General features: G+C 37.6%; 1 protein-coding gene across 1 annotated transcript in view; it reads left to right on the top strand.

The window, feature by feature from the left end:
* The first annotated feature begins 236 nt into the window (after positions 1–236).
* The window catches only part of GRIK1 (glutamate ionotropic receptor kainate type subunit 1), a 160,487-nt gene continuing 140,413 nt past the window's right edge, over positions 237–20,310 (top strand). The window contains exons 1-2 of the mRNA XM_027774499.1: positions 237–398; positions 4,304–4,561. Coding sequence (XP_027630300.1) covers positions 326–398; positions 4,304–4,561 — 331 coding nt within the window. The 5' untranslated portion in view covers positions 237–325. The remainder of the gene's footprint in view (positions 399–4,303; positions 4,562–20,310) is intronic.

The raw sequence follows: 20,310 nt of genomic DNA on the forward strand, positions 1-20,310 counted from the left end.
AGTGAGACTTTGTCTAGAAAAAAATATCTTAACCACACATATGGAGTAGGTCCTCTTTGCATGTGACACATCTTGATAAAATTTTTAGCACTGAATTTGGGATCTGCTCTGACCATTCCTCCATTTATTATTTTGGGTCTTTTGTTTGTGTAGTTTTTAATCCTTCTTTTGAAAAATTACATGTGAATCATGTGACTAATGCTTGTCATGCATCTCTTTTGCTTCTGCAGGAGGGATTTTTGAAACTGTGGAAAATGAACCTGTTAATGTTGAAGAATTAGCTTTCAAGTTTGCAGTCACCAGCATTAACAGAAACCGAACCCTGATGCCTAACACCACATTAACCTATGACATCCAGAGAATTAACCTTTTTGATAGTTTTGAAGCCTCACGGAGAGGTAACTATTTTCCCACTTCTAAAAGCTTTTTTGGGTGATATGTCTGCTCTACAAGTCACCTTCTTTTCACTACCTGCCCTTTTTCAAAGTGGACATATTTGTGCAAATGGGTCGCAGGAAATCTTAGTCCTCGATGTCGCTGATCAATGCAATCTGAACTAACCTAATGGATGTTACCTGGCCCTGTTTTCTGGGCTTTTCTGATTAGCTTACCCTTCAGTGCCCTCCACTCTATGATTAACTGGTTCAGCTGTGAATGGAAAATGTCAAGCTTGATCTGTTTTTCCTTCCTGAAGCTGAGATACCACCATGAAATCGTACAGCGCAGTCAAATAAAACTTTGTCGAAGGTCACATACACTGAGCATGTGGAAATGCCCATAACTCACACCCTGCATTTTAACAGGATATAAACTACTAGGTTCACCTAGCATTTTCTCAATTTTTTATTTCACTCTTCCCTCTAAAATCATAAAAATATGAAGATTAAACTTCTGAGAACAATGTCTGCATTTGATTCTCTTTTGCTTCTGAACAGAAGAGAAGCACGTATAATGTAATTTATATAAAGGATATGTGTTTCATTTGGAATTATGGGGCTTGTTTAAACATCCCCTGGACCCTACCAAGACAATTCTTTGAAGCAAGCTCACATTCAATATACAGGAAACTTGGCCTCTAACAAGGGCACTGTCTAGTCCTTAGATAAAGATGTTTGTATGGAAACAAAGACTGCTCGCACTTCAGAACAGGAGAGGTCCTTGCGTTCTAGAGGAATGTCCCCCTCTTATTAAAAACACACAAACGAGTAGAGTACAATGAATGCCGTGCTACGGTTGGTTCCCATATACCTAAATACTGTTTGATTTTCCATAGAACTAACCTTGTTAGGTGATAGGATATGTTTGCTTAATACACTCCTTTGCAAGAATTCTAGTGCTCTTTACAAACAAAATATATTTTTCCCCCTTGGAAACACAGATGAGAAAAATAATTGTATAGTGATCTTTTTCTATCCATGTCATGACATTCATATAATGTTGCTTTTAAGATGGTTGGAGTCAGAGATATCATACAGGTCAGAATTGTCTATAATAATAAACCTTGTATTTATATAGCACTTTAGAGTCTGTAAGAAGACATCTTCACATATATTATCTCTTTGGATTAGCTACATCTCCTCTCTCTCTGTCTCACACATGTACATGTGTTCATACCCACGACTGTTGACCAAATCCCATAGAAAGTCAACTATATTAAGCAATGATACTTTAGCCCACATGAAAATTGAAAGCTTTTGTTTGTGATTTGAAGTATATGCCATACTTGAAAATTAAACACCCCTAAAGCTGCTTATAACTGGTAATTTGTCAGCAAACAGAAGTCAGAAGCTTTGATTTTCTGTCAAGTAATATTAGCATCTCAAAGTCAAATATTAGCAAGGACCTCAATCCACTGCTTATGCTGGATAAAAAAACATCTCACATACTCTCACACTCTCATTTTATCTAGTTGACTAAGAAAAACATATCCAGACAGTGTGTTTCTGAGGACAATGACAATTTACACTTCCGGCATCTAATGTGCTGAACTCTACAGCTTTATGGTCTATGTGCTATGTAAGTAACTACCAAAGATCACAATAACAGGAAGTTTTCCTTGTAAATGATTCAATAGTTTGCTATCCTTTAGGTATCTGTAATAGGGCTATTGAAATTTTATGATTTTTCTCTAAATTAAATTAGATAATGTTATAGAGCCATATAGTTATTTTATTAATACTTATTTTCATTTGTAGAATAACATTACAGAAATAAATACAATTTTATTATAAATTTGGTTTTATTTCATTCTGATATTCAATTATTTTTAGAAGTTCAAAACTTCTTTAGAATAGGATTAAAATATTTGAAATATTTGGAAATTCTTTTAAACTTATATTTAATATTACTAACATAAAATTAATGAGTACTATTATACATGGCTATAGAAGAAAAACTGCTCCAATATTTTTAAAGGAAGTTTGGTTAATAAGTATCAAAGACCTTAATAATGTTGACTCACTTTTGTTATAGCTGTTAACTCCTAGAAATGTACTCTAAGAAAGTAATCAAAGGGGCCAGCAGGTGGCCTTGAGGTTAAGACGCTGGACATTCCCACATGGCTGACAATGATTTGAGTCCTGGACCTGGTGGCTTGCTTTCTCACTTTCCCTCTCTCTCTGCGTCTCTCTCTGGTCAAATTAAAATAAATGAATGAATAAACATTACAGAAATAAATACAATTTTATTATAAATTTGGTTTTATTTCATTCTGATATTCAATTATTTTTAGAAGTTCAAAACTTCTTTAGAATAGGATTAAAATATTTGAAATATTTGGAAATTCTTTTAAACTTATATTTAATATTACTAACATAAAATTAATGAGTACTATTATACATGGCTATAGAAGAAAAACTGCTCCAATATTTTTAAAGGAAGTTTGGTTAATAAGTATCAAAGACCTTAATAATGTTGACTCACTTTTGTTATAGCTGTTAACTCCTAGAAATGTACTCTAAGAAAGTAATCAAAGGGGCCAGCAGGTGGCCTTGAGGTTAAGACGCTGGACATTCCCACATGGCTGACAATGATTTGAGTCCTGGACCTGGTGGCTTGCTTTCTCACTTTCCCTCTCTCTCTGCGTCTCTCTCTGGTCAAATTAAAATAAATGAATGAATAAATAAAATCAAATAAATAATTCTAAAAGAAATCAAAGACACAGAAAAAATGTAAAAACTAAGATAAGCACTATAATGTTATTCATAGTAACACTAAATGTTAATATTATAGAAATGGTTAAATAAATGATGACACACCCATGGGATGATCTATTCCACAGACACTAAACAAATATGCTTTTGGAGAATTTGTAGCAACTTGGGAAAAAAGCATGCTGTGGTATTAAAGAAATGTATTGAACTACAGTTATATCATAATTCTAATTTTCTAATTTTCTAAAATATTAATAGATACTATCATAAGATTCTGGGACTAATTATAGGGCTTATTTTCCCCTTATATGTTAAGTATTCTAAATCCTCTCAATGAATATATGTATTCATAATGGAAAAAATACATCTATGTTATAAATTAATTTTAAAATACATTTCAACCTGATTTCATTAGACTTTATATTGACTGATATTGAAGTAGAGAGAGGCTGCCCTTACACTGGGGTCTCGCAGTTCTGATTCAATCCTGCCACTGTCCAGTGACCAGGACTCATCCCATTGTCGATGAAACGAGTAGGTTGGACCAAATACTTTTAAGATCATTTTAAGCAATGCTATCCCATTATTCTGTAATTAATTAGGCATCAGTACTGCTTATGAACATTCTGTAGTAGTATTTTAATAACCCAAAACTTCTGCTTTTTGGAAACACAGGAGCTACAGGGCTTTGCAGTAACATAGAGGGTCTTTCTTATGTATCCTGTGACAATATTAATATCTTCATTGCCATCCTGCCACAAGACAGGACTTAATTTATATGACATCATTTGGCAAATGGCTTGTTGGTTAGTCAGAGTGCTCCTGGGTAATACTATACCAAGGGATTTAGACTTTATCTGATTAAAGGTAATGAAGTGAGACCAGCAACTCATTTTTATTTGCAGGGAGTTGCCTCTTTGATGTATTGCTAATGAGTTCTACATTTACATCTATCAGTATCTAAATACCTTATGAATATTGGAAGCTGAACTGGGCATCTTCCCTCAACATACACATAGGAGCGTAGGAGATTTTCCCACAAAGAAATTGAAAAGAGGAATTGTGATGAAAATGTTAAATTCATAGATCTCTCTCTCTCTCTCTTTTCTCTGCCCATGCCTGGCCATTTCCCCCTTGACTTTGGACATCAGCTTGTGACCAGCTGGCTCTTGGTGTGGCTGCTCTCTTTGGCCCTTCCCATAGTTCCTCCGTCAGTGCTGTGCAGTCTATTTGCAATGCTCTGGAAGTTCCACACATCCAGACCCGCTGGAAACACCCCTCAGTGGACAACAAAGACTTGTTTTATATCAACCTCTACCCGGATTATGCAGCTATCAGCAGGGCTGTCCTGGATCTGGTCCTCTACTACAACTGGAAAACAGTGACCGTGGTATATGAAGACAGCACAGGTATGGGACACGCCCAAGACCTCACCTGGCCATGCTGGATTTGAACAAAGTGAACCAAAGTGTAGTGCCTGAAATTTATTTCTTATAGGAAGGTAACTGAGCATCTTAAAGTAGTTTAGGAATGCCATGGGTAACTAATTCAAGTTCTTTTTTGTTTCATTGATCTGTTCTGGTGATCTTCTAATTATCAAACTTAAGGGTGTTTCTTTTTTTTTTTTTTTAAGGAATAGCATCTTATTAATATTTGTTACAACCCAATTATAGATTACATGGACTACATGGAAAGACTATAGAATGTGATTCTAACTTGATAAGAAGCTATAAAAATGTCTAGAAAAGCTTCAGAATAGGTTAACAAAGATAAATTCCATCAGAGGTTGTACCAATAAAGTGAACCATTTTGTAGGAAAAGAACTGTGTACCCTTACCAAAGCTTTTGTTTTCCCACCTGTTTGTTCAGAATATAGAGTAGGAATATGGTAGTGTCTGCCCTCATCAGGCATATGCTCTGACCCAAGCCTATTCGAAGTTTTAGTGCCACCTCCCCCCTCTGCTTTCTGCTTACATGTTAGAATTTGTTGGAGTTCACGTCACTTTTTCTTTACTTTGAAGTTAGCGGGCGACTCTCCATTGTCCACATAATACCAAAGACTTTTTGTTCAAAGTTCCTAAGCCTTCAGCCATCTTTGTCTTCATTAACCCAGGTTCTAGCTTCCCCTCACTGCCTGTCCTCTCACATTAGATACAATGAAGATTCTGGTATTTCCTAAATACTCACCAGTTCCTTCTAACTCTTCTTTTCCAAGGGTAGCCCTTACTTTGGCAATCCTTGCCCAGTCCTGCAGAAGCTGAACACCATCATTCCCTTGATCACACGCAATATTTACCTACCCCTTTATGAGCCCTCAGATTACCAGAGGGTTCAATGCCATTTTGGAAATAAAAGCATTGTGTCATTTACTCCCTTTCAATGATCAATGTCTATGAAACTAGACAGTTCTGAAAATTGGAATCATATCATAATTCTATTTTACTATGTTGCCTAGCATATAGGAATGTGCTTAGGAATTTCATGTGGAAGAAATAATGCCATCAGAATGTTTTTTTTTCTCCAAGAATTTAAATTAGTTCTTTCTTTGATCTACACATTTGGTAGATCAAATTACCAGTGAAAATTAATAGAGAGAAGCACTTTCAACCTTTTAATACTACTTCACTTTTCACTGCCCCTTTCCTCAAATGTTAGCACTTACTATTCCCTGAAGAGTGAATAGTGCACCTCCTCTTTTGGCATTAAACTCTGGTTCTGTTTTATATTGTCAGATAAAATGACTATTATGGTTGGAAATACGCATCTATGTATTTTCTTATACCTCATCTCATTTTAGAAAGAAGTGACAGTAAGTTCCTGGATAGATAGGTTATAAGTATTAAATTAAAAGCAGTTCTACTGAGAACGATAAGCTACAGACATTTTTTTCTTTTTTGAAGAGTTTCTTTGCTGTAGGGTGCATGCGCTCACCAGAAAGACAGAGAGAGAGAGAGATAGAAAGTGAGAAATCAGCCGCCAGGGGGATGCCCACGCTGTAATCCCTTCTCTTTCATTCTCCTTTGGGGATCTTGGGCATGCATGCACATGTGCCTGGCGTGAGTTTAAGCCACTGGGTCTGGGACTCGAACTGCTGTCGACTACATGGGAGTTCAGCGACATAGCCATTATGCTAACTGTTGGTCCCCAATGTATTTTTTTTTCATACTTCTAGTTTCTTTTGCTTGTTGTGAAGGAAGAAACAAATTATCAAATGAACTCCACAAGCACATTAAAAGAGCCTTCAGCTTGAATATTGTATTATAAGCATAAGTGTAGTGAAGTCTTCCATGTTGCCTACTTTAGTTAAATAGAGAATTTCATGAGCTGATAAAAATCATACTATCTCTCATTATGTTTTACTCTGTAAAGTCTAATCTTCTGTTACTATTTCTACCATCTCCAGCAAAGCAAAAACTTCTAAAAGGAAAACACATTAATAAATTTTAGTTAAATATCTGGATTTAATTTCAAAAATATTTCAACTAGACCTGTGGGCATTGTAGATTTCAAATGGTATCCCTTGAAAATATTAAAAGCAGATAAGATAATACAGAAAATCGAATATCAGATGTAAAAATAAAATCGGTGGCCTAGAAAAATCCACCTGGGAGACTGAAAAAATTGCTCTCAAAATTAGAATAATATATGAGAAGTACTAGATACCATCAAACATCCAAACATCCAGACTATTGATATCCCAGAAGGCAAAGAGACTAATAAGGGCATTGATAATCTATTCCATCAAATAGTATTTAGACAAATACTAATTAGTACTAATTAGTATTTGTATCAAGTAGTATCAAATAATATTTAGACAAATACTAATATAAATCTAATTAGTAAAAGAATGACAGAAAACATGGTGTCTTAACTACTCTGTCACTTCTGGTGAACTACCCATAAGTAATGACCATTTTGCACAGAAGGAAAATCAAACTATCATTTTTTTTTTTGAGAGGTTTTTGCTATAGGGCACATGCACTCACCAGAAAGACAGAGAGGAACAGATAGCAAGAAATCACCCCCCAAGGGGGATGGCCACACCACAATCTCTTCTCCTCCATTCTCTTCTCGGGATCTTGGGCATGCACACACACGTACCTAGTGAGAGTTTTAAGTAACGCGGTTGACTACATGGCAGTCCAGCGACGTACCCATCACACCATCTGTTGGTCCCATCTGTTATTTTTTTCCCCAGAAACTGAGAAGTTCTTTTCAGCCATAAGTTCACCTGAGTTTAGGTACTCACTAGATATTAGATACTGAAATTAAAAATCCAAAATAATTTTGTATGTTGCTCGTTAACTTTGAGATGATTCATGTGAAAATGATTTTACCCACAAAGACAAAAAAATAGTAGATGAATAATCAATTGAACCATTAAATTGGAACCCAGAGAGTAAACAGGTCAACAGAGATCAATAAGAACAGACATGTAGTGACCCTGACTGAGTTTAATACTGCTTGACTCAGGGTTCTTGGTTGCAGCAATTATGAAGCCATAAAAAGGAAGAAACTTTGTAAACCTGAAGGAAAAGAAAGGCCTTAGGTGTGCTCAGCACCCACCCCTCTGCACAGCAGAATTAAGTACCCATTAAAAGTGCTTAATTGGGATTTGCTAGGAGCTTGTTAAATAGCCTGAAGCCAGCCCAGATGTCGTGGGACCAAATGGCCCATTACTCCCATTGAAGTCAAGGGGAGCAGTGTGTATGTCTCTAAGGACAAAACAATTCACTAAATACTAGCAGGCAGTGTCCTCTAGAAGTTAAAACATAGAAAGACTGCAGAGAACTCTTTGGAAGAGTCAAGTTTCGTCTCGCCTCATATCCTCTCTTTCCTAGATGTTCTTCCAGCCAGTCACCTACTTGTGTCTGACTCCCAAGTTCTGAGGTAACACTAGGCCGTGCGAAATTGCTGTCCATTAGACATCTCCTCTGCTTCATTAGCCCCCTGGTGGAAGCCTCGCTTTTATTGCTTCATACACATCAAAAAAGAGCTGAGATGCTGAGCACCAAATGCGCAGAGTATATTCAGTAGTTTCTACTATCTCAAGACCAAGCTCAGTGAAATGTAGCCACAGTCATTTCTGTAGAACAGGAGCCCACAAACTTTTTCTTGATAAAGAGCCATATAGTGCCCAGCTTGGGCTTTGTCGGCCGTGAGGTCTTGGTCACTGTTACTGTCCTCTGCAAGAAAATGACCATAGACAATGTGTCAATAAATGGACATGATATATTCCACCAAGCCTCTGTTTAGGAAGTATGTGCTGCAACACATTTGGCCCAATGACTTAATAGAAAAGAAAAAGAAAAGGAAAAATTTAGCTAAAATCAGGGACATATAATTTTGTAAAACTCAGAGCCAGACTACAAACATGAAGTGGGCTCAGCTCATATACACAACTCTTCCTTTGTTTCAGTTTTCAGGTTTTCACATTCTCCTCCTTCCTCCTCACCTGTCTTTTCTGGTTTCCTTATCAATACCTGCTAGACCTTTGTCTCATTCTTCCTAGACTTTGCCAGGTCACCTACTGGATCGTTTGATAAATTTTCAGAGAGGAGTTGTAGGGGCGAAAGGCGTGATACCTTTCCTCACTCATAGGGCTCATGGCCAACACTTCTATAATAAAAGATAGATTAGCAAGTGAAAAGCATAAGAAATGTATTTAATCAAAATTGAATATACACAGGATTCTTCAGAAATGAAGACCCAAAGACCCAGGCAAAACTGCCTATTTTTACCCTTAGGTCCAGGTGAAGAATGGACAAAAGCGAATGATCTAATGCTAATATACTTAGGTAGGAAACCCAGGAGAGTCTGTCTGTTCAGATTCTTTTTGGCCCCTCTTTGAGGCATTTCTTCTTCTTGGATATGGGAGCAAGACCCCTCTGGAACAGAGTCTTCGAAGTAAAAGGAAGAATGGAGAAGTGGCATATCTTAGTTTTATGACTTGGATTGAGCAAGAGGAGTCCTAGTTTTTCTGTCCCACTTTGCAGAAGAGGAATTCTTGTTTCTATGACTCTCTTCAGGGAGAAAGATGAATGAGAGACAAGAGGGCAAAGGAGGTTACAAAGTCCTTGCTTCTGAGACACTTTGAATTTTCTTGAGCTGAAAATATGGCATGGCAAGGTTCTATACTTTGGGGTATTATGTCCTGAGCCCCCATAGTGTTAATAGGTAATAATGCCTCTAAGCGTTGCCTAGTACTTTCAACTGATTATAGCACATTTGAAAGTTGGCTTCCTTAAAGGTAGTGAGAGCACACACATTGCATGCCAAGGAAGATGGGATTTCAAAGTGCTCAGTTACACTTGGTTAGGTTGCCACCTACACAGTTAGCACATGCAGTGGCTTCCAAATAAGCAAGTGTTAATCCAAATTCCATTGGAAAACATTAAAAAAAAAAAATCTCTTCTTTCCAGCTTTCATTTTGCCAGTGACTTAGAAAAAACTCATTTTTCAGGACCAACAGGTGGCCTGGTGGTTAAGTGCACTGGACTCCCACATGGCTGACTGTGGTTCAAATTCCAGACCTGGTGACTTGATCTTTTACTCTCCCTCTCTTTTTCTGTCTTTGCTTCTTTCTGGTCAAATTAAAATAATAATAATAATGATGATAGATAAAAGTAAATATACTAATTCTTTTCTTTTCTTTTCTTTTTTTTTTTTTTTTTTTTTTTGGAGAGATTTTCACTGTAGGGCGCATGCGCTCGCCAGGCAGACAGAGAGAGACATAGAGACAGAAAGCGAGAAATCACCCCCCAGGGGGGATGGTCACGCCACAATTCCTTCTCCTCCATTCTCCTCTCGGGATCTTGGGCACGCACGCACACACGCCCGGCGTGAGTTTTAAGCCACCGGGTCCGGGACACGAACCGCGGTCGACTACGTGGGAGTCCAGCGACATAGCCATTACGCTAACTGCTGGTTCCCAAATAAACTAATTCTTAAAAAATGGGAAAACCTATTTTCTAGTTTCGTCTGACTCTTCTCCCTACTCTATTGAACTTATTGAACTTGTTTTTAACCAAATGAGCCTACCACTCATGTTCAGTTAGTTCTGGTGATATTTTTGAGGTAGTGGGGAAAAGAAGCAAGACAACAGAAGGAAGCATACTTTTTACTTCGGTTACCTTTCCTAGAGCTAAGTGGCTTCATTCTCCCCCCTGTGTGTGTGTGTGTGTGTGTGTGTGTGTGTGTGTGTGTTTTAAATCTCTTTTTAAATTTATTTTTACATTCAACCACTGTATATCATTACAGCATACCAAATGAGTTATCCCATCATGAATACATTGTATATTGGTTCAGTCAAAGCCACCACCATACTATTATAAGTAGCAGATTTCTGTCCATCTCGTGCCCCTTAAGGGTTCTGCTTTCCTGTTCTTTCCCCTGATAGATTCTGACAGCATCAGTGAGCACCTCTCTACCTTTCCTGCTCCCCCGTTTCCCACCCTCCTCCCGCCCTGTCTGCTGTATGACCATTGCTCTCCATGCTTTTATACCTTCCAGTCTTCCAGTGTTGTTATTTTTCTTTAAGTTTCATGTTTTCATGGGTAAAGAAGACTGCATTCTTTAAAAAGTATTAAAATCATAATAGAGGCTGGACAATGGCACAACAGTAACACAATGCTCTGCGAGGCTTGGTGAAATGAGAAGGTGCTGGGTTTGCATCTAGAGACCTCCCTGAAGTGCACCTATGCCCATGGTCTGGGGTGGCTGAGACCAGGAGTGGATTGTGCTGTTAAGACACTGTTGAGAGCACCCGTCTTTCTGTATCTTTCTCTGTCTCTTTTTGTCATAGAAGAAAGAAACTGAAAAATGTTAAAATAAAGAGACATGTAAGGACATCAAAACATCTAGGAATGTATTTTGGTGTACATTCTTGCAGTTATTAGATAAGCAGGCAGGATTTCTGCAGTACCTGAGAGATTTCCCTAGATGACACCTAAACTTATTTCCAAGTCTCTAAATAACTTTTCAGATCCAAACTCCCATTGTACTATACCATTTTGATGCCACCCTCTTAACGCATAATTATTTACACTCACTGATGCTGTCAAATTCTATCATTCCACAAATATTTACTGAGAACCTGCCCTGTACCAGGCCTTGTTCTTGACACCTGGAATATATTAGTGTACAAAACAGATAGAAAACCCTAATTTCAAAGGACAGAGGTACAATGAGCATAAATAATATATCCATTCAACATAAAATGGACCACATTTTAAGATGAAAAGTGCTATGGGGGAAGCAGCGTAGTAGAGCAGGGTAAGAGTAATCTGGAAACCCAAAGTACAGTTTGTAGAATCAAAGATCACGTCGCATGACAAAGATGAGGTTTGAGCAGACTTGAGGGGCTAAAGGAGTGTCACGTGGCACTTGGGAAAAGAAAGTTCAGAGCACAGAGAACAGCTAATGTGTAAGATTATGTCTGGTTTATTAGAGAAACAGCAAAGAAGCCTTTGTGGTTTGATTAGGGTGAGAAGGAAATGTGGTGGGGTAAAGAGTCAGAAAGGAGGGCCCTGTAAATAATTTTTGGACCACTAGGAAAACTTCTGCTCTGCCTGAAATGGGAAGTCATTGGAGAGTTTTGTTTGGTTGTGTTTTTCATTTCAGTCATTCATTTCTTGAGAAATAGAGAGGAACACTACCCATCCCCATAAAGATCTTACCAGGCTGCAGATCTCTCCACAGCTTCCCAGCCATCCAGGATCACAGGGATGTCATGGGCATGCCTGGGGTATTGAGCTAAACCTGGGATTCAAATCTGGGCTTCCCACAGCTGGCAGGTGGTATGGTAGTTAAAGGTACTAAACTCCCATGTGGTCAGCTGTGGTTCAAGTCCTAGGCCTGGTGGCTTCCTTTCTCACTTCCCTCTCTCTCTCTGGTCAAATTGGAAAATAATAATAAATAAATAAGTCAAAATAAAATAATTCTAAAAAAAAAAAATCTGTGCTTTCCATATGTCCTTAGCATCTCACAGCCATACTCTCCCACCTGTGCTGTACTTGGGCCCATTAAAGTTTTGAGCAAAAGAATGACAGATTCAGATTTGCATTATAAAAGGATCATTCTGGCTGTCATATTAATAATGCTCTCTAAGGAGGCAAAGGCAGAGACATGACAACTTGTCAGGTGGATCCTACAGAAACTGAGGCAAGAAATGAAGGCGATAGCAATAGAGGAGTAGAATTCTTCAGGTCCTGGAAACATTTTGCATGCAGAGCTGAGGGTATTTAAAGGTGTTCCCACTTGCAAGATTTTGCTATATGTTCCTAGTCCTCTTCTCTTGCTTCCATTGTGTGGTAAATTGGGATGTGTTTGAAGGATTAGTCAGCATTATTGGATCTTTGAAAAACTGTATAAAGATCATCCTGGATGCTTTCAACTTGCATGCATTTTATCTATTAGTTTGACTACTGTTTTAAAGTGTCTTACTTAGTATCCTGCACCCTTTGAGTCTTGATGACATGTATTTTGATTTAAGAAACTCAATTATCTAAGGAAGCTAAGTTAACTCAGATTCCAAAAATTTGCCTCAAGCCTGTCTAACAGGAAAGGTAGCAAGAATATCCTCTCCTGCTGCAAACCCTTCTGAAATATCAAAGTTTTGCCCAGTGTTTGAACTGAGTTTTATGTCAACAAAAGCATATCACATTTCTGTGTCATTAGACAATATCATGTATTAAGTCTAGTTTTAAGTAGTAAATATTAACGAGGATACCATGTTCCAGTCTGCGAAGATATTAAGGTGATGCTATTGGTGAAACAGATTAGGGTTTAATTCATACCTGCAAGTAAAAAAATAAAGAGCAAACATGTAATAATAATAATAATACCTAAGAGAGTGGAGGTTGAAAGAGAGGAATGAAAGATAATTCTAACTTTCCTGGCCTGAGTCAAATGATGGAGTTGTCATCACTTAAGATGAAGATGGGCGGAACTACTTTGGAGGAATAAGGGTGATATCAGGAGTTTAGTCAGGTATGTGCTAAGTTTGAGTTTCAGATATTGATTAAACAGCCAGATGAAGGTTTGACTAGGCAATTAATGCATGAGTCTGGGGTTCAGGAAGATAGACTTGGCTGGAGATATACATTTAAAAGTTCTTGGCATATAGATGGGACTGCATGAATCCATCAAGACAGATAGTTGTCAGGACTAGCAGTAGTGTAATGGCTATGTCACTGGACTTCCATGCAATCAACTGTGGTTCAAGTCCTGGACCGGTGGCTTAAACTCATGCTGGACACATGTGCATGCATGCCCAAGATCCTGAGAGGAGAATGAAGAAGGGATTGCAGCAAGACCATCACCCTGGGGGGTGATTTCTCACTTTCTGTCTCTCTGTCTATCTCTCCATCTTTCCAGCCAGTACACGAGCCCTATAGCAAAAACCTCTCCAAAATAAAATAAAAAAAAAAAAAAGACATAGTTATCTTCCTGCCATGGAGTCATAACACACAGTCCTTGAGACATTTCTTTCTTTTTTAATCTAGGACTATTGCAAGTCATTTTGTCAACACATCACAGCCATGAGAGTTTTAGTTTACAGTAAAGTTACTAATCATCACTCTACTGTCTCAAACATTACAGTGAGGATTAATTTGAAATGAGATTAGCATACATTAAAAAATCAGTGACTGTGGGGACCAGCAGTTAGTGTAATGGCTATATTGCTGGACTCCCATGTAGCTGACTGTGGTTCGAGTCCTGGACCCGGTGGCTTAAACTCACACTGGGTGCCTGTGCGTGCCCAAGGTCTCAAGAGGAGAACGGAGGAGAAGGGATTGTGGCATGGCCATCCCCGCAGTGGGTGATTTCTCTCTTTCTGTCTCTCTGTCTCTCTCTGTCTTTCAGCGAGCACAGGTGCCCTGTAGCAAAAACCTCTCCAAAAAATAAATAGATAAATAATAATAATAATAAAAAAATAACAGTGATCGAAAGAAACAAATTCTGAAGGAGACTTTGGAAGAAATGATGACCACAAAAATAGCAATAACTAAATTCTTGAGTTCTAACAATATGCCATGCTCTTTATAAATATTTTATATAGGTAACTTATTTAATATACTCAAACATTTTGTCAAAATGAAATAGCTCTTCTAATGGCCATGTCTAAGTTGTGATTTCAGATATATTATTTTTATCTGCCATTTATGTTATCCATGATTTTAGACCAACCTATACTAATGGAGCAAACTGCTACACAGTTAAATCTCAATATTTTGACTAGATTCTTCTGCAAAGTCCTTTATGATCAAGGGACATAATTTTTCTTTTGGGTGGTCTCCAACTAATCTTTTTCGTTTTGCACTTTTCAAAAATTATATGTATGAATATCTGCCCTTAAAAATGCTCTATTTCCCCCAGGTAATTCACTAACTTACCCATTTCCACATCTCAGTTCTGATTTTTCCTCCTCTCTAAAGGATTCATATTGTATGTACAGATCCCCTTAAGAATCCTATTAGATTTAGGTATATTAAAATACCAACAAGTTTGTGAAATGCCACTTTACATGCTTCTAAGTTCAAACGAAGAAGAAATGGACATTTAACATGCACAATCTGATCTCTGGCTCCAGTAGTTTATTACATTCATTTTTATGGCATCAAATCCACTGATGTAGTTTAATGAATAGGAAATTAGATTAAGACTCAAGGAAACCTAGGTACTTTTCTTTTGAACTGAGACTCATTAAATAAAACTAACACTATCCAGAAATGGATTGGACTGAAATGTAAGGTACAGAATTTCTCACACTAGGAAGTGTTCGGCAGCAGCTGTGTAGAGGGGATTCATGCATCAAGCAGGGGTTTGACCTTTAAGGTCCCTTTCCATTCCTGGCGTCTGTGAGTCATTTTCAGGGCAGATCCAAACAATTAACCTCGCTGTGCCTTACTTCCCTAACTGTAAAATAGCACTGATACCTCCCCACCTCAGAGGTATATTCTAAGGTTTATTGAGCTATTTGAAAGGCATATAGCATACTTCATAAAAGGAGGCAATGTAAATAGCAAAGTTTATTATTATTTAAGGAGAAATCAGTGGAAATTTGAAATACCCACTGGAAAAGGCAGGGATGTTTTTTCTCCTCCATATTCTGTGGCCTGAATCATGCGATGTGCATGCAAATCAGATTTTCCTGTGTTATATCTGAGCACACAGAGTAGATAGGCAGCCAAAGCAAGTGTTTAGAAATGGCCATTTGGACATTTTTTAAAGTTATCCCCATATGTAAGAGCCTAGCTCAAACTTACAGGAAATAAACAGTCTTCTTTCTGTAAAGTGTCTTTCAAACCAAAGATGTTACTTCCAATTCCATTTCTGAGGGTGGAGATAAAGAAGAAAGTTCTGATATTATTTTATATCTGTGTATCACATATTTTTACTTAGAAACAATTGAACTTTGGGAACCAGCAGTTAGCGTAATGACTATGTCGCTGGACTCCCACGTAGTCGACCGCAGTTCGCATCCCGGACCCGGTGGCTTAAAACTCTCGCCGGGCACGTGTGCGTGCATGCCCAAGATCCCGAGAGAAGAATGGAGGAGAAGGGATTGCAGCGTGACCATCCATCCTGGGTGGGGGGTGATTTCTCGCTTTCTGTCTCTATGTCTCTGTCTGTCTGTCTGGCAAGCGCACGCGCCCTATAGCAAAAAAACCTCTCCAAAAGAAAAAAAAGAAACAATTGAACTTTGAGAAAAGTTGCAATGAATGTGCATTAAACTCTTAAATGCCTTCATCTACAATAGCTGCAGTAATTTTTACCACTTGGTTACTTTTGCTTTAATGACCTGTCATTTAATCAATATAAAAACAACTATTAAAACAATAAAAATAATAGTAAGTAGTAGCACTGTTGGACTATTTGAAAGGAAATTGCAGACATCATGAACTTTACTCATAAATACATTCGTGTGCATTTTCTAAGGACAAAGACATTCCTTGTTGTTTTAACCACACTACAATTATCAGGAAACTTAACAATGACATAATGCCATTGTCTAAATATATATGGATAGTATCTGTATACTTATTCTAGTTTTGCTAATTGTCCCAGGACTTTTTATGGCATTTAATTGTCAAATCCTATAAATCTCCTTTAGTCCAGAATAGTTCAACTTCTCTTTATCATTTATCATGCTGGTATTTTTTAAGTTTCCGTGATTTTTTCTTTTAGAGGTTTTTGCTATAGGGAGCGTGTGCTCACCAGAAAGACAGAGAGATAGAAAGCGAGAAATCACCCCCCTCCAGGGGAGATGGCCATGCCGCAATCCTCCATTCTCCCCTCGGGATCTTGGGCACGCATGCACATGCGCCCAGCGTGAGTTTAAGTCACTGGGTCCGGGACTCGAACTGTGGTCAACTACATGGGAGTCCAGCAACATAGCCATTACACAAACTGCTGGTCCCAAGTTTCTATGATTTTATGGTAGATTGTACCTTGGTTGATTTTGTCAAATTGTTTCCTTATCTAAATTTTATTTTTATTTATTTATTTATTTTCATTTTATTTCTTATGTCCCTTCACCTCAGTGTGCTAGAAAAAAAAAATCTGATCACTAGCTTTGCATGAACCATTACCATATTCAGTAAATGGGGTCCTGGCAGGGTTGAGTCACTCCATCAGGGCTGACATCTAAACACAAGAAGATGATTAGCAAAGTGAGGCATTGTGCCCAAATCAATTTCCTTCCCTGGAGTGATTATTTGTTTAGCAAATCATTTTAAACTATTTATTATGATAAAATGTAAATGACTGATGGGCATCAGGAAATATAAAGAGAAGAAAAAGCTTTTTCTAAATTTTGTCTCCTGTGAACCAAAAAAGCCTTGTGAATTGTAAATTCTACCTCATTTACTAATGAAGGCAGAAAGGCTTTCCTAAGCAAACACTTGCTTCAGGGAGAGAAACACAAACCCCACTGTACCTATTATTATTCTTGCTCCAGTTTGAGCCTACAATCTTTAAATTTGCTGGTCCTTTCTTTTTCTGAGGTTAACTTACCTATATATTGACAAAATAAGAAAAGTAGGGGCTTGGTAAGTGAGAATTTTTATAAATATAAATTATTCCAATTCAAAACTGGTCTTTTGTGCTGAGTAGTTCTCCTTTTTCCTTTCTTTTTTTCAAAATATGATTTCTTTTTGGGACCAGCAGTTAGTGTAATGGCTATGTTGCTGGACTCCAATATAGTAAATTGCAGTTCGAGTCCCGGACCTGGTGGCTTAAACTCACACCAGGCGTGTGTGCATGTGTGCCCAAGATCTGAGAGGAAAATAGAGGAGAAGGGATTGCTGCGTGGCCATCCTCCCTGGGGGGTGATTTCTCACTTTCTGACTCTCTCTCTCTCTGTCTGTCTGGTGAGCGCACGTGCCCTATAGCAAAAACCTCTCTAAAAAAAAAAGAAAAGAGAAGAGAAAAGAAAAGATGAAAGAAAAAAGAAAAGAAAAATATAATTTGAAACAGTTGTGAAAAGGGGTGGTCACTTTTTAGGGGAAGTGTGGTGTGCTTATTAATGGTCTCATATCAAGAAAAAGTTCGTTATTTTCTGCTGGTCCAAAGTTTTCTTTCTTGGTGTATCCATGTAGTTAGTTATTTATATGATTAGTCAGTCAGTCAGTTAGTTGATCTGAAATCCAAAATCAGGACATTTCTCTGGTTTGCTGAAAAGCCTGTGGATTTGGTCTCAGAAGGCAGACTTGGCTTAGTCCTGGATCTACTACTTATTAGTTGCACTTCCTTGATCAAGTTACTCCAGCCTCCAGCAGCCTCTCTCCATAATCTATAGAATTAAGTGGTAACTGATGCTCCATCTACCTCAAGAAAGCGAATGGGATGAAATTCTCTTGTGCATTGGGAAGATCTTGAATCAGGAGGTGTTCATCTGTTACTCCCAGGGCTTGGCATGGGATCAGGATGTAGTGAGCATTCAAAAACGTTTCCCATAGAGAGTGAAAGAAAGGGCCGGAGGGGTGGGGGTAGTAATACAGTCACAGAACCACGCTCTGTGAGGCCAACCTACCTGGAAAGGTTGTAAGTGCATCCAGAGACCTCCTGAGTATGCTAGCACTCCTGTGCCCATGGTCCAGAGCTCTCTGAAGCTAACGGTGGAATTAAGTATTCATTCTCTTTCTTTCACCTCCTGCACTCATGGAATAAACAAATAAATACACTTTAAAACAGGAATAAATGAAGTGAGGAAAGTGTATGTCAACTTTAAATGTTATGAGTGCATGTAAAAGTCAACGTAAGAAGATGTACTCAAGATTGACATTCCATTCGGCAAAGAACAAAAGAGCAGTTCATTGCAGCATAGGGAATGCACTTTTAAAATGTTTTTCCCACTTTACTTAAAGGCCACATTGAACTCACCTTTGTGGTCATGCTCAAGTAAAGAAAGAAAGAAAAATATATGTGATTGCAAAGTAGGGCAAAAGGGAAAAACAGGAGAGAGACACAGGCAACTTGGGAATAGAAAAAAGGAAAATGGGTCCCTGATTCTACTTTTGTCCCATCCTATCAAACAATCCTAGGCTGTGTCTGTCTCTCAGCGCCAATAACTTGCATTTTTAAGACAAGGATGGCCCTGGATGCTCCTATCTTTGTAATCTTGAGTAAATTACCTAATTGCTTTGAGCCTTGATTTCCTCACTTGAAATATTTAAAACAATAATAGATACTTCAAAAAAAATTGTGCACATTAACAAATCACAAATATATGAGTTCGTGTGCTCAATTTTCTTCCATTTTTATCAGTCACCTGTGGTTCAGGACAAGTGACTCTGGAAGACAAGTATGTCATTGCTAGTCCTTTGAGAGCCCTCAACCACATTGACTGACTTGAAAAGAAAAAGTCTAGGAAGGGTATTGTCCTACCAATTTAAATGTTTGTGTTTTTGTTTTAAAGGATACTGAGCATTAAATCTTGAAATGGTTCTATAACAATCTGTTCCACCTACATCTCCCTGTCCGTCTGATAATGAAGAGCAGTATCATTATAAATTTACTGTAGGTCAAAATCAAATCTATTTACACTGTTAGAGAAATCTTTCCTCATTTGAGCTATAGGAAAAACGTGTCATCTGGGGAAAGAAATAACTAAATAAATAAAACAAGCAAGAAGAAAGAGACGTATCAAGTCCAGAAATAGTGGGAATCCATGCTATATCCTTCACAGTACATACCAACCATTTCCTCTCTGAATACTCACAAAGTCTAATATTCTCCATTGATTACTTGAAGTTGACATATTCAGGCACAGAATATGCCTGAATATCCCCCTGCACACGGCAAGGGGAAAAAAAAAAGAAAGAAAGAAAAGTAAATTTTCCAGTGTGATTGGAGTCCTTGAGTGAGAGCCAACAGCATGCAGTGCAGCCAGCATAGTTAAACATTGGAAGAGATAAGATGGAGCTTTATGACACTGTTTGCTTTGCCCTAGTAAGGAGCTTCTAGTACAGAAGGGTGCAGTTCAGTAGATCCATACCTATGGTGAATCAACCATTCTCTGTCAAGTTACTCAGCCTTAAACACGATGCTACAATTACTAATGTTTAAATTTTGAAGAATTTTGTTTCTGCTTTTCTTATCATAGTCTCTAAAAATTCTGTAGTCTTATATTTTCAATCAACCAAGCATTTTCCAATTCAACATTCAAACATCTTAGCAAGAGAATATGATTAGCCATTTACAAAGACATAGTTTAAATAGTAGGAAATAGATTATATAAAGCAGCCTAATTAATTAGCTGGTAAACAGTATGCTATATATAAATACTCAATGACAGGCTTATCATTTATAGCTCAAAGAAATCCTGATATTCTATTGGATTATTTTTAAATTGTAAATTGAAATTTCTAATTATTTAAGTGTGTGGAATACAAATTGACATGATTTATAAATATGATGTGGAATAATTCAAGGAAGCTAGTTAGCATATTTGTCATCTCACATATTTACCTATTTTTATGATGTAAATATTTGAAATTTAGTGTCTCAGCAATTTTAAATATACAATGCTTTATTATTGATATAAGTGAGTGAACAGGTGTTATCTATTCATTTGTGCATCTTTGGAAATTTCTAGCAATTCTTTTTCTTAAGTTTATTTTATTTAATTCTTCCACAGAAGCGGGAAAGAGCG

Source organism: Tupaia chinensis, unplaced genomic scaffold (assembly GCF_000334495.1).
Source record: "Tupaia chinensis unplaced genomic scaffold, TupChi_1.0 Scaffold000443_1, whole genome shotgun sequence".
NCBI classification, from domain to species: domain Eukaryota; kingdom Metazoa; phylum Chordata; class Mammalia; order Scandentia; family Tupaiidae; genus Tupaia; species Tupaia belangeri.